Raw genomic sequence first — 14,892 nt, 5'->3', positions numbered from 1 at the left:
CGCGATCTCGGCTCACTGCAACCTTTGCCTCCTGGGCTCAAGTGATCCTCCCTCCTCAGCCTCCCAAGTAGCTGGGGCAACAGGCACATGCCACCATGCCCACACCTGGCAATTTTTTTTTTTTTTTTTTTTTTTTAGTTTTGATAAAGACAGGATTTCTCCATGTTGCCCAGGCTGGTCTCAAACTCCTGAGCTCAAGTGACTCCCCTGCCTCTGCCTCCCTAAGTGCTAGAATTACAAGCATGAGCCACCACATCCAGCCCAGGCTCGGTTATTTTGAAACCATACCAGTGTTATGAGAATAAGTATAAGACGTCTGTACCGGAAGAATGACCATCTTCCTATTTATCATGGCAAATGGTAGACATCAAATTAATATAGGAAAGAGGCCTTTAATTTAGGACACAATTCTCTTTGAAAATTATTTAAAATATTGTCCTTCTTCTGGAAGGGAAGCTGTTTATATGTGACAGTATGCAAATATTTAAACATAACTGTAGGAGGTCTGAGGGACTTAGATGACATTATTATTCCTAACTGATACCTTGGTCGAGAACACTTCATCTGGATCAGAGAGGAGTGTTACCAGATGTTAGGAAAAAGAGTCTCCTCTATGGTAAACGTTTCAAGCTATATTTCTCTGGAAAAATTTTCAGTTAATAAAAGTGATTTGTAATAGTAAAAGAATTTAAGGATCTGAGTTTTATAGTCGATTGTTTTGCTCCACCAGGCCTTTAGAATAAATTAACATTCTTGTCTTGCACAGGTACATTTGGGAAGTTCAGAAAATTTTGTTCAAATAAGTTGAACACGGACCCAAAAGTAATGCATTACAGTGTGCAAATTTGCCTTTTTTTTTTTTTTTTTTTTTACAAAGAGGATCCTATTGAATTTTTCCCTTAAAGGATTTTTCATGAAAGTAGACCTGGATAAGAAGATTTTTAATAATTTTTTTGCAGGCATTAAATCATGCATCATTATTCTCTACGAGTAGGCCTGAGACATTGCTTGGGCCTTGAATACAATTTTCTACCGTTAGCTAGGCTTGACTTTGCCCATTGCTTGTGTGGCCTGTGATTTAGCTGGTAGCTGGTAGCTGGATCGTAATGCACATAGTTCTTAGACCTCAGAGATCTTCATAGAGTGTTCTACAAGAGTTCCTCGTGAAATAACTGTATTCTTTCAGTAGTTGTCCTAATCCGTCTGCAAAACTAGAGGGATAATTTGTCCGGTGGTTTTTCTGAGTTGAGTGGAGAAGTTTTTACTATAAACATTTAGGATTTTAAAAATCAAAGGATTTGGGAGAGGCCAGAATAAAAGATCACAATAGCACAGGCAGGGATTTGTTGATTCAGTGAGGAAAGAAGACAAGCCAGTTTTCACACTTTGAGGCATGAATGGAATTTCAACATCCTCCCCACACTGCTGGTTGATAGATGATACCAACATGAAAAAAAATCAAAAGGAGTTGAAATAAATACAAAGTGTATAAGATAAGATTACAGAGTTAAAAGGAAGAAAGGATAATGCAAGTCTTAGGTAAGACCAAAGTTTTTGGTGAAATCCTGAATGACAGGAGGTCCTTGGGACCTGTTCCATGAATGATTTTGTGATGGTGCAGAACCCTTGGGACAAACCCAATATTTTCATGTTTGAGTGACGGCATTACCAAGGATTCTCAACAGTACTCCTATTATCTCCCCATTTAGAAAAACTGACTTATTTGGCTGGGCGCGGTGGCTCACGCTTGTAATCCCAGCACTTTGGGAAGCCGAGGCGGGCGGATCACGAGGTCAGGAGATCGAGACCACGGTGAAACCCCGTGTCTACTAAAAATACAAAAAATTAGCCGGGCGTGGTGGTGGGCGCCTGTAGTCCCAGCTACTCGGAGAGGCTGAGGCAGGAGAATGGCGTGAACCCGGGAGGCGGAGCTTGCAGTGAGCCGAGATTGCGCCACTTCACTCCAGCCTGGGTGACAGAGCGAGACTCAGTCTCAAAAAAAAAAAAAAAAAAAAGAAAAACTGACTTATTTCTGTGGTGGGATTGGAAACCCATTATAATAATTAACCCATCAACATAATTAACAAAACCTCTTGGAGTCCAGGAGGTTTTGTTAATTATTAAAAGACAGATTTTAACTTGCAATCTGTCTGTGGAGTAATTTAATAATTTAATAACAAAGTGCTATTCTATTCAAAGACTAGTTTTTTTTTAAGTTGTATACAGACTCAGAAGCTCCAAATGTCCTCCAAAATACATTTGAGTGCTTCATGAAATCCTTTTTCATGTTTGTAAAACATTTGTCATTCCTGCCACATGCACAGATTTTACATTTCTGGCTTCAAAAAGTAAAAAGACTTAAAGATATGTAGTTGCCAAGTATTATTGCCTTTCACATTACGTATTTTTTGCTGTTACCTTTTCAAGGATTTCAGGCTTGGCATATAATAGAGCTAATTAAATTGTTTTCCCAGGAAGCAGCCAGCTAGATCACTGCCCCAGGCACATAACCTCAGCTTACTCCTTTCCTCTGCTCATTTATTCGGTATGTGAGAAGAGACTCCTCGAACAGCAAAGGTAGACGACTCAGGCCAGGCAGCTGCTGATAAATTTTAGTAACTACAGAGCCAGTGTTTCAGTCTCAATCCTGACAGCACACATCACAGAGGGGTGAGAGTGGAGGCACATCTTCCTGTATGAGTTGGCAGTGGATGACAATCTGCCAAACTAAAATAATGGAAGAGACATTGGTTGTATAAAAAAGAATCAACTGGTTGGGCGCGGTGGCTCATGTCTGTTATCCCGGCACTTCGGGAGGCTGAGGTGGGTGGATCACCTGAAGTCGGGAGTTCGAGACCAGCCTGGCCAACAAGATGAAACCCTATCTCTACTAAAAATACAAAAATTAGCCGGGCATGGTGGCGGGTGCCTGTAATCCCAGCTACTCAGGAGGCTGAGGTAGGAGAATTGCTGGAGTCCAGGAGGCAGAGGTTGCAGTGAGCCAAGATCATGCCATTGCACTCCAGCCTGGGTGACAACAGAGAGACTCTCTCTCAAAAAAAAAAAAAAAAAAAAAAAAAATCAACTTAGCTTAGTTCTAAGGTATTTTGTAAGATTCTAGGAATACCATTTCATTTTTCCTTGAGATTGCTTGTGTACCCAAACCAGAAAATATAACAAAAACAGAATCATGTGAAAAAACGTTTCTTAATTTCATTAATGCATCGTTACCATTAAGCAATTTTGCCAGTCTTCATAGCAAAAAAGGAAATAATATTTAATAAAAATCAACTATTTGGCAGTTACTCTACTAGTTTATTTACACGTATTACTTTTCCTTTAATAGACATGCTTTCTTTTTTCTTTTTAATAGTGAAAAAAACTAGGGCAAAAATGGTTAAATTATTTTTCCAAGTTACCAAATGGCAGATCTGAAATTTAAACTCAATTTCATTTGATTATAGAGCCCCAATTTTATTTTAAAATGCTGCACGATAAAATAAGAGTTCTGTGTTAAGAAAAAGAGACCCTTTTAGGTGCAATTATTTGGGAAATAAGAAAGAGAGTAGTATATATGTATGTCTGTACCTACATACATGTATGTTATTTATCTTAAACTATTCCCTGAGAAGAATTTTCAATTTTTGTTCATATAAAATTATTTATAGATTTTATTGCAGATAATCCTGTCTTACAGAAAGAGCTCAGGATTATCTCCTGGAAATAAAAAGATCCATTACAAAGAAAAGAGTGACCATATGGCCTTGTGATATTATGTGGATTGGGGCCCTGAAGAATTTATATGATGTCACTGAAAGCCAAGAGGAAGAAATTAATTTCTCTATAATATCACCTTAGAAGATAGATTGTGGATCAATTGATGCATCAGATAAATAGACAAGTGAACAAAAATGGATGTATTGATTGAGGTAGATAATTATATATAGTTAGATAAAATGATTAACTCATTACTTTCTGAAGTAAAAGCAAAGTGGTATTCTTTAGCTTCTATAACATTAAATCTCTTTAAATTCTTAATTGCATTCTGGAATAATAGCTCTTTTTTCTTTTTTTTCCCTACAGTTGGACAGTGTCACCTCCCTGATCCAAGCAGCCAAAAATTTAATGAATGCTGTAGTGCAAACAGTGAAAATGTCTTACATTGCCTCAACCAAGATCATCCGAATCCAGAGTCCTGCTGGGCCCCGGCACCCAGTTGTGATGTGGAGAATGAAGGCTCCTGCAAAAAAACCCTTGATTAAAAGAGAGAAGCCAGAGGAAACGTGTGCAGCTGTCAGACGAGGCTCAGCAAAGAAAAGAATCCATCCATTGCAAGTCATGAGTGAATTTAGAGGAAGACAAATCTACTGAAACCACTATTCTAAATATAGTGCCTATATGACAAAATCCTGGCTAACCACACTGCTTTATTTTATACTTAAGAAGGTCTATAATTTCACTACGTTTTGGTGTTTAACTCACAAATAACATAAAATATTGGGTGCTAAATCAACATAAGCAATATATATTTGGGATCACGTCATTGTCATTTCTGTATGGTCAGCACCTAATAGTTAATGAATATTTGCTTGTTGAATGAATGAAATTATCATGTGTCATTCAGCCTTTCCCATCATAGAGATTATCTACTATTCATTACCAAATAAACAGAGGAGATGCAAGAGAGTCCTGTTTATCTGTAATGCTTCAAGTACACTTATCATCCTTATCTTGAATTAAAACACTAACAAGAGCTCCTAACTTGGTTTTTTAATAGAAACAAAAGACTTTAATAAAATATTTTCCCATTTAATCTCCATGCCTTCTTTATCTGATCTAATCTGGCACCTAACCTGGCAGAAATGTATGATTCCTGCCATAGCAAAAAAACCACCTTTTAATCTTTAGATAGCTGTACTCATTGTCAACTTAGTAGGCTAATATCCATTATAAACTAATCAAATTTGAATAGTCAGGCTACTTGCTGGATTTTGAAGGTCAACCTTGGTTATTAATGAAATGCTTTCTTAACATTGTAAAGGTTACCATGAGTACTGATGCCACATACGCACATTTTGGGTTTCCAATGTGTTAGAGAGTTCTGTACTTTTGAGTGTTAGGCCTATCCGAATACATATGTGAAAGAAGAGTTATCACCCAATGGGAAAATGAGACACCAAACTATATCCCAAAGTGAGTTATATTAATAATAACAGAAGTGTAAGTTCTATATGACCCTATTTTTACAAACATAAAAATACATTTTTATCAGCTTGCAATTGTAATTAAAAGGAAAATGCCAGTTTGAAAAACCATTTGGTATTGAGTAAAATATAACTACATGAATTGTACCATTGAACTATGAAGCAGTTAATGGCAATGAAGCTGGAGTGATTTTAATAACATTCTTTTAAATAAAAGTCACTGGGGTCGTTTTATAACTCCAGTCACTGTGTTCATTCCTAGTTGAGTTCATAATGGACTTCATAATAGTCTTAGAGTCTAGTGTACCTCTCTCTCTCATTCTCTCTCTTTCTCTCTCCCCCAACGACCTGCCTCTCTCTGTCTTTCATAAAATGTCCTTAACAGAAACTCTTTCGAGGCCGTAAGTTTTGTTTTCATTTTTTTCTCATACATAGAATTCTGATTCACAGACTTTAAAAAACATTTTCTATTCTACATTATCATAATAATATTATATTGTAACTTTTTACTTGTAAAACATTGCCATTGATGAGAGTTGTCTCAACAATGTAGTAACCTTAGATTGATGAGAAAAAAATTTACACATACAATACCAGTTGATATTAGGAGAACCAGTCTGGGTAAAAGGATGCATGAAACATATGAAAGCATAAAGACTGACAGTATGATATGTGTGAAATCTTAAGCATAAAGGTATGGGAAAAGAAGGATCTATTTAATAGGTTATTATTAATTATGCAGGAAATGCTAAATTTCTTGTAATGAATTATTTCAATCTTCCAAGTAGCTGGATTGCCTGAGCTCAGTGTAAAACTTCCTAGGACGTGAAGGCAATAAACTCCTCCCTGTTTTGCACCATAGACTGGCCTACAATAACTATTCTGAACAGAATGCACTGCCCAGAAGAAAAGGCAGTGAAGAAGGGAATTAGGGAATTCACATGACTCTGTTTTTCAGAATTATCTAGATGATTGAGGCAAATAGAGATTTCCTTTTATTGAAATGCTGCCATCATTTTCTGCTTTAAGTGTAGATGTTGCAAAAGTGACATCTGTGGTACATCCTTCTTCCAGATAGAAATATAAATTTATAATTTAGTGGGGAGAAGAATTTTCTTTTAATCACCAAACTACCAGCTGTATAGAAAATTTTTTTGAAATCACCAAACTACCAGCTGTGTTTCTTAGCTCCTAAAGCCACATTCACAAGAATCATAAGCATCTCATTTAGAAAATCTAATGTCCACTTGACCCAACATCATCTTTCCATGTGTTGGAGTTGAGAACATGCAGTATTGGTCACCAAAAGAACAGAAATAACTTGAAATTATACAATTACCGAATAACCTCCATCTCTTTGATAAAAATGACTTTTTACCCAAAGTGAGATGTGAACAAGGTCTCCTCTTTAACCCAGGCAGATTTTCAGCTTAGCTCAAAGAAAACTATAATTAAACAAAACAATAAAAATTTTAACTCAATGAATATCCTAGGAGTTAATCTGCTGTAGTAATCAATGGTGACATAAAAACAAGATGCATAGAGCTGAAAAAGGCATCTGTCCACCTGAGTGAATTCCTGTAGTAGGCGGCATTTCAAGATTTAGTTTGATTCAAAACTGCTGATAAAACAAATGCTTATATACAAGAAAAACTAGCAGCAAGATATGAATAAATCTCTCCATTATGTAGTTAAAAACTAATCAGCATGACACATTTATATTTAGGTATTTCTTCTGCAAAGGAATGCCAGAAATTTCTTAATGAGAGTGATAATTTGGTGATCCACCTATGTACCTTTTGATGTCTCATCACAGAGATTAGTGCTTCCTTTGATAATACATTTGCTTGATCCTGCTAATAAGAACTCACCTTTCTTTTTAATGAGATCTATTTGTGTTAATTTACATAGGGAAAAACATTCCTTGAGAGGGAGGAGAGGGTGTTTACCACCCACAGGAGCAGTTCATCCCTGGTTACCCACCAGTATCCCTGCCAAATGTTAGACTGGAATTCGAATGAAAATTTTAAAAAAATTATGACATAATAATCCACTAAAGGGCCTTCTAATTAGAGAAATTTGAAGATTTTTATCAAATATAAAAAGTGAGAAATAGAAATCATTCCCTTTAATTTATGACAAATTAAAATTATTGGAGTAAAATGTTTCTAAGTCAGTTTCTGGATAGTTCTTGAATGAGTCAAGAAAAAACTCAAACACTAAATTTCTAAGCTAATTTGTTCATTGTTCCTTTCTGTTTATTATTTATTATATGAGTGCAAATTACAAATGTATTAGAAAAGACAATATAGTCTTCACATTCAGAAGTGTGCCTTCTGGCCTTTGAAATCTTTTAACATAAGATCAATATAACATGTTTGTTCCCCATAAAAATCTCTTATGTATAGGGAATAAGGGCCTCCATAGCTACACAGAGACACCCATTCTTGCAGTCTGGCATTCTTGACACCTTTAGCTTCAAAGGCAGTCGATTTTTAATTTCAAGCTAAAATTGTGAATATGCAATTAAGTGCACAACTTGGGCCTTCAGACCAAATAATTAATGCTCCTCAAATTAAATAATGAGTGGCTGAAAAGCCTAATGTGTAACTACAGAGTAAGTGACTTCAACGGCTTCCTAAACCTTCACTTTGAGGGTGTTCTTCTCATTTCACCCACCTCTGGGCTAGGTATCCTCTGTTAATTGCTAACAATTTCCTACCAAAATAGTGCAATCAGGACTGCCCATCACAGCAAATTACTCCAATTAATGCCCTTTCCTCTTCTTCTGTGAGCCAAAAATATCTCTCTCCTGTCTCTCATCTCTATCTCAGGTATAAATTGACTAATAAATTTTACAGAGTTTTAGTCAAAATTATGAATTTTAATTTCCAGCAACATTATTCCTTTAGTCTTTCTATTCCCCAAAACATTCTTAAATTTTGGTATCAAATGTGCATTTCTGTCCTAGAGATTGTGGTTCCCATGGCTACAGATTTCTGTATAGTGGCAGTATGAGTGGAATAAGATCTGAGACTTTTCCTGGGGATATCCACCATTCTCTTGTGAACTCATTGCAGAATAGACAGCCTCTTTCAGTTTCACTGTAAGTAGTTCTTTAGGTTGGCAAAGCAGGCACCAGAATCTGAATTTGAATGAAATCTGTACTTTCTTTTGTTGGCCTATTTTCTGCCAAGACAGCCTGCCTATTGTATATTTAGGAATCAAATATTCATTTTTTCTGTTTGTAAAGTCAGAAATATTTCAGTTAAAAATAACATAATTTTATATTATTTTAATAATTCTTTTTAAGTAAAGTAGGAAAATTTCTGCCACCTGAGATGTTACTGTTTTTGTTTATATGAAAATTCCCTTTCTTTCTTTATGACTCTTTTCCCATACTATTATGATATGTTCAGCATTAGTATTTTCCATTTTACCACTAAACAAATAAGCCAGGACTAAACAATAGCAGTTTGAGAGTTTTTATTTTGGCATTTTGGTTTTAATTAGGAAAGAAAACATGGATGCTATTAAAACTAGTTGTAGTTAAAAATGTTTTGAATGAGGCTACTAACACTATCTTAGACATCTCAAAGAGAAAGCAAGAGAAGTAAAATTTTAAATACCTTTTTGGCATTTTTAACCAATTCACATGAACAAGAACATATATTCTATTAAAGCAAAATAAAGAATAGTTTAAAACACTAGTCAACTTGCATGTGAATATCTCCCCCCTAACAGACAAGATAGAATCCATTTCTGGGCACTCTAAAAGAAAATAATGTTAATTGAGAGAACTATCTCCAAATGGAGCTCAATCTGACCAGAATCCCATCTGCAGGCAATAGATGGGCTGTGGGGCCCACCTTAAGTTTTATTCTGAGATGAGATGCTTCATGGCTGCTGGCTGCATTATGGCATCTAGCAGTCCCCACTGGTTTGTGGGAACAAAACACATGGATTGATATTCAATATGAGTTTGGTAAGTTGGAGAAAAATGGAGACAATACAGAGTAGTCTAAAAGGACAACAAATAAGAAGGTGCCAGAGGTAGGGAAGGGTCTGAGAGGGGTAGTTGCAGGAGCATTTAGCTTTCATAGAGGAGGGGAGAGTTTTTTGGTTCTATGAAGATTAGGCAGCCCTCCTGAGGAAAATATTAAGGATAGACTGAGACACTTGTCTTGGTGGTTTGGTGAAGTCGTGTCAAAGGCAAAAGGATGAACTACACATATTTTGAGCATGATTTAGTAATATTGTTTGCAAGTTGAGAAACAGAAATTCAGCCATTCTCCTGACTGATGATAGGTGAAATTCTTCCCAATATTAGAGCCAATCTGGGTAACCATACATTCATATATTTAACAGCTATTTGTTAAACAACTATGATGTTCCAGGCACTGCTCTAGGTTCTTAGGATACACCATATAACAAAACAAATAGTGATCCTTGCCCTCACGTGCCAGCTCTGTGTTAAATGCTAACTATTATCTTATTCAATCTTCCAAATAACCCTATAGGATATATATCATTCCATAGACAAGGAAGCTGAGGGTTAAACAGGACAAGAATCTTGCTCAAAGTTTCACTGGCTTTAAAATATTAATATATATTTTACGTCATTCAAGACAGATATATAATTAGCTGAATATTCTCACCTCTATTAACCGAATGTAGAGTGTTAGGTACAAGGGAAGTAAGTTATTTACGTGATCTGAAATAAGAGGACAACCTTTGCCAAATTACTTTTATTACCATGGAGAAGAAAGCTTCCATGAAAATGACTGTTTCAGCCCATCTTCAGTATTGGTTGGTTAATACCATTTGTTGACACCACTCTTTTCCTCTTTTACTGCTAACGTATGACTGTGTTTAAAATTATAGATTGAAGCAGAGGGTTGGCCAAGGATTATTGTAGTAGGATAAAGTTTCCCTGTATTTGAAATTTACCCAAACTGTAGCAAATACATCTTTCCTTCTTTATGGAGGTCACACGTGTGCATAGTATGTGCCTGAATACAGGTAAACTTCATCTTTTAAAATTACATGGCCTTTTTTAGAGTCGACTGAAGGCTAGACTCTTCTTGCCCATGTTGCTGGATAGGCTTTCAAGTCTCAGGCCTTGGAAAGTTAAATGACTTTCTGATATTTCTTATGGTGGAGCCACATAAGAAATACACACATTCCTAGTTTGAGCAATGGAATGTGTATATTGGAGATCTTCACTTTTATGTATCTGGTAGTCATGAGAGTGCCTATTCCCAACTGTAGGAAAGGAAAGCCCTCAAGAAGAAAATTCTCTTTCAAAAAGGCTCAGATTTCTAACAATTATGTCTAAATGTGTCTTCCATTAAGAACATCTACAAAAGCTACTTAATATTAGCAGAGTAGTTCCTGTGTTTTCATTTCAAATGAAATATTTCCAGTTCTAAAGTTTATTTCCTTGGCATTTTCAAGAAGGATGGTTATTTTTAGTACTGGTTATTTGGTGTTGGAGGTCTGTGACACTTCTTTAAACATTTAAAGCCCCCTTTGAATAGTTGTATCAACAGTTCAAAAGCCTGTAGATATCTTGTTTTTCTATTCTGACAGCCCAGCTTCTGCAGACTCAGGCCAACTTTAGGTAGGTCACATCAGTTTCCCATCTCTATAAACTACCTGAACCTCTCTGTGGTATTCACTGAGAGTTGAGCTTCTACTAAGGGATTTCCTTGACCTGGGCTTTTAACACCAGATTTGTAGTGGAGTGTTTATTAATAAAGCAAAGGAGTAAGTCAGAGATGCTAACCCTGCTCTCGGTTAAACAGAACTTTCCTCCTTCCTGAATATTTAAACATAAAATTAATTTTAAACTACTATAAAAATCACGTACCATTGCTTGCCAAATCTTATACCATTATAATGCTGTATTTTTACATGTTACTATACATTGTGTCCACAGGGATATAAATATGAGAATTTCAGCAATTGTCTTGCAGGGTTAGAATGTGCTATTTGTTGATTTTGCAAATTTTTCTCATGTGGTGCAGTCCTTCCAAAGAAAATTACCTTAGACCTAAATGATAGCATAATAGTTTCTCCTCCATATCCGTGACTAACAAGTCCCTGAAAACAGAAGTAGACATATGTTATGCCCAATTTAGTACCTAATAATTGAGGCTTAAAACAAATTTTTCTTGGGCAAGTTGGGTGATTAAATATGAATTAAAACTTCCAGAGAAAGATTTCCAGATGCTCCTGTTTTCCATTTTGATTATGGCTTTAGTTTCATAGCAACTTGGGGAAAAAAAATCATTTACTTTATGTGCTATTACAAGCAACAACTTGGACAGCTTAAATGTAGTGACCTCTCTGAAGGTAATATGCACATTATAATTTAGGATGAAAGCAGATTTAAACTAAGACTTTCTCAGATGAAATAAAAGTAACCAATTCGTAATAGCCATGTTTATTGCAGCAATATCTTGGAAACTTAACTTTAGTGGCGTTTGAGGTGCTTCTGACCATCTTGCTTGTTCATTTCACCCTGCTCTGCAGAGACAGAATATGGTTGAATGAACTGCCCATTATATTAATGACCAGTTCAAAGCAGTTTTGTGCTTTGGCTATAGATAAAATTTGGCAAAAACACTGTAAGCCTTTCTGGTCCATATTTATCCTTAAAGTATTTTTGCCAATCAATAAAAATGAAATATTTATCCAGAAATAGAAAAAGCTCTTTCCTATGACATTGACATAGAAGCCCAAATACTCCTTGTTTGAGACCCTGCATGTCTTTTGTGTTTAACTGAATCAATGATTTTTTTTTAATTGTGGTCTTAATTGCATTATTTAACATATGTAACACTGGGTTTGTTTTGGTTATAAAGTATTATTTTACTTTATTCTAATTTCAACTCATGTCACTCTGTAGTGCATTAAGCATTTGTTCAACTGAAAATGAAAACGTGTTAAAGCAATAAAAATGAAAAGATTGGCTATGCATTTTATGTTGATATTTGGTGGTGAATTTCTTGGGTGGGATGAAAAAAATGGAGATTAATAAATTGCTGAGTAGTCCAACCATGTGTTTCTAAGTGTCACCTTCACTCTCATTCTCTTTCAGTTTTATATATTATAATTCAGGAAGGCACTTTTCCAAACTACCGCATGCACGCAAGTAACCTGAAGCATATCTGATAGAATTAAATTCGTAGTCCAAATGAGCATTTTTGGTCTAATACAGGCACCAGTCTTGGGCATTAGACATGCCTTTAATAGTTCTATCTGTGTAGCTCAAGAGTTGCTCTTTAGCTTAGGACTTTATGAAAATGATCAATAACTTTTCTGAGAATGTCTGAACATATACTCCTTAGTGGTCATGGAATACCATTGGTTCTACGAATGCTCTTGTATCTAAAAATTGGTGGGTTTTTAACATCCATCTTGGCCTCCTCATTTTTAGGCTGATGATAATCCTTTCTCAGTGTGAATCCCATGGGGTTAGCCTCTGGATCCTCTTCCAGGGGTCACACAGGCTGTTGCTATCTACTCTAGAACATCAATAACAACATTTTCTCCCTTCAGGGCCCTTACTACTTCAGGACACCTACTGCTAAGTCTCAGTCTGCAAGTTCCCAAAATGCAGTCTCTAAGTATTGTCTTTGTCACTTGATTCTTCTGAAAGACCATGTTTCCCCTGATTCAGTTCTGCCAGACACCATCTGACTCTGTTAATGGAAATGCCAGTGTGGTGTTGCGTTTCTGCTTCATTCTGTCCTGGGCCCCAGGAGCCCATAATTGCTCTGGCAGCAGTATTCTATCTGCCTTGATCAGTTTGTCATGCTTGCTCTGGGGGTGGAAGTGGAACTAAAAGCACTCTTGGCAAGAAGCGTCTGTTCCTGCCTGAAGGCTGAGCTGATGCCCTGACATTTCCTGGGCAGGACCATTAAACATTCCATCCAGGAGCAGTAACTCAAAGATGTAACTTCCAGTCACTGTATGTCCATCCTATGGCCTCTGGGGAAAAAGTTGCTGTCCCTGGTCAAGTAACCCTGACTTCCTACTTTGTCTGAATTTCCTAGTTTTAGAAAGGAGAAGTTCCCTTGGTGTATAGTCCAGAAAAGGGAGTTCTCAGGAAGACAAAAGGAGTATCAAACCCAAGGGAGCTGACAGAGGAGGGGTTTAGGTACAGTGGATCACACACAGGCTTTTACAACACTGTCCTTTGTCCCTGAGGCTCAGGGAGGTAGCCTGGAGGCAGGGATCTGCTACTCTGAGCGTCACAAAGAGGTGAAATGCTCTCCTTCCTGCCACATTCTTGCCTTTTCACTGTCCCTTTAGTTGTTGATAGCGACAGGATGTTAGGTGTGCAGATAAAATCTGCATTGTTTCCCTTCTAACATCAGAAAAGACAGTTTTCTAGCAGTGGGTGGAGTACTATTCAGATTAAACAGAAAGGACAAAAAGTGGGCTGTCCTCCTGAATGCAGACCTGAACACCTCCCTTGGGAGTCTGTCATCTGCAGGCATTGATTTGGAGAAGGTAGGGGCAGAGAACTAACTATGCTTTTGTTCTGTTTAGGAGGAAGCCTGCGTGGTGATGCTGGGGATCCACAGCCGGATCCTGGAATGGCTCCTTCTTTCCAATAAGTGCTCGTAGCATCTCCCACCCACTAGGTTAATCAATTATGTCACAGTCACTCTGAAGCTGGGTTTGGAAGACCCTAATGCTGTACCAGATCCCAATGCCAGAGAAATGTTTGAGCCCCTTAACTCCATTATATTCTGAAATCCTGGGACACTTAAATCATGTATACTTTTGTATCTCCAACAACTGGCACAGTGAATGGCACAGCACATGGGAGGAACCCAACTGATATTTTTGAAAGGAACGAACAAAACCATGAATTAGTTTATTTCAAATGAATGAATGCAGAACCCTACTGCTCTGCAGTAGCCTGGGCCATCTGCTGAACTGTGCAAACCAAAATTCTGAGAGCTTTGGTAATTTCCATGTTTACAGAAACAAAACCAGTGTCAGGGAAAGAATTTGAAAACTCCTGATTCCTCCTGCCACTCTTTCTAAACACTGCCACTGCCTTAGGTAAATGAAAGTTACTGATAAGGAAAAGCCACTGGGTGTTTCTCACTCATTTGTTTATTCAACAGCCAAAAATATTTCTTGAGGGACTGTTATATGCGAAAAGGTTATGGATGATAGAAAGAAGCGTGAATGTTTTGGAATCAAGATGTGGGCTCCTCAGGTTAATTAAAGTAATTAGCAGCACTAGGGAAATAAAAACGCTGCTCATGGGAATCTTACCATGGTGGAGAAAAGCAAAGCAAGTTTCTAGGGGGGAAATTGTTGAAGTTCTAATAGCGGGGTGGTTATGGCTTAGCAGTTTACAGAACGATAACGTTCCATGAGGAGGGTATGTGTCAAGGCATAGAAATAAGAATGAATTTGTCACATGCAGGGTCAACTGGCCAGCATGGAGGGCACTGAACGGTACTGATATTGTAAGAGTTCAGAAAGGCAAAAGTGGGGTAGATCACAGAGGATTCAGTGTCGGGCTGAGGTGTTAAGGCTTTAATTTGTAGATAAGGACAACATCAAAGTCTTCTAGCAAGCAAGTTCTCAAATACAAACAAAGCTATAAGATGACTAATTAGGTAGTAAAATGACTCCTTTGTTCTTTATTACAAAG

The 14,892-nt window shown here is 37.0% G+C and overlaps 1 protein-coding gene across 1 annotated transcript in view; it reads left to right on the top strand.

The window, feature by feature from the left end:
- CTNNA3 (catenin alpha 3) overlaps positions 1-12,193 on the top strand; it is a 1,790,392-nt gene extending 1,778,199 nt beyond the window's left edge. The window contains exon 18 of the mRNA XM_003258218.3: positions 4,084-12,193. Within this exon, the coding sequence (XP_003258266.2) occupies positions 4,084-4,371 (288 nt within the window). The 3' untranslated portion in view covers positions 4,372-12,193. The remainder of the gene's footprint in view (positions 1-4,083) is intronic.
- Positions 12,194-14,892: the final 2,699 nt, after the last annotated feature.

This window comes from Nomascus leucogenys, chromosome 18 (genome assembly GCF_006542625.1).
Source record: "Nomascus leucogenys isolate Asia chromosome 18, Asia_NLE_v1, whole genome shotgun sequence".
In the NCBI taxonomy this organism is placed as follows: Eukaryota; Metazoa; Chordata; class Mammalia; order Primates; family Hylobatidae; genus Nomascus; species Nomascus leucogenys.
The sequence above is the reverse complement of the archived record's forward strand: the minus strand, read 5'-3'. Positions and strand labels throughout refer to the sequence as shown.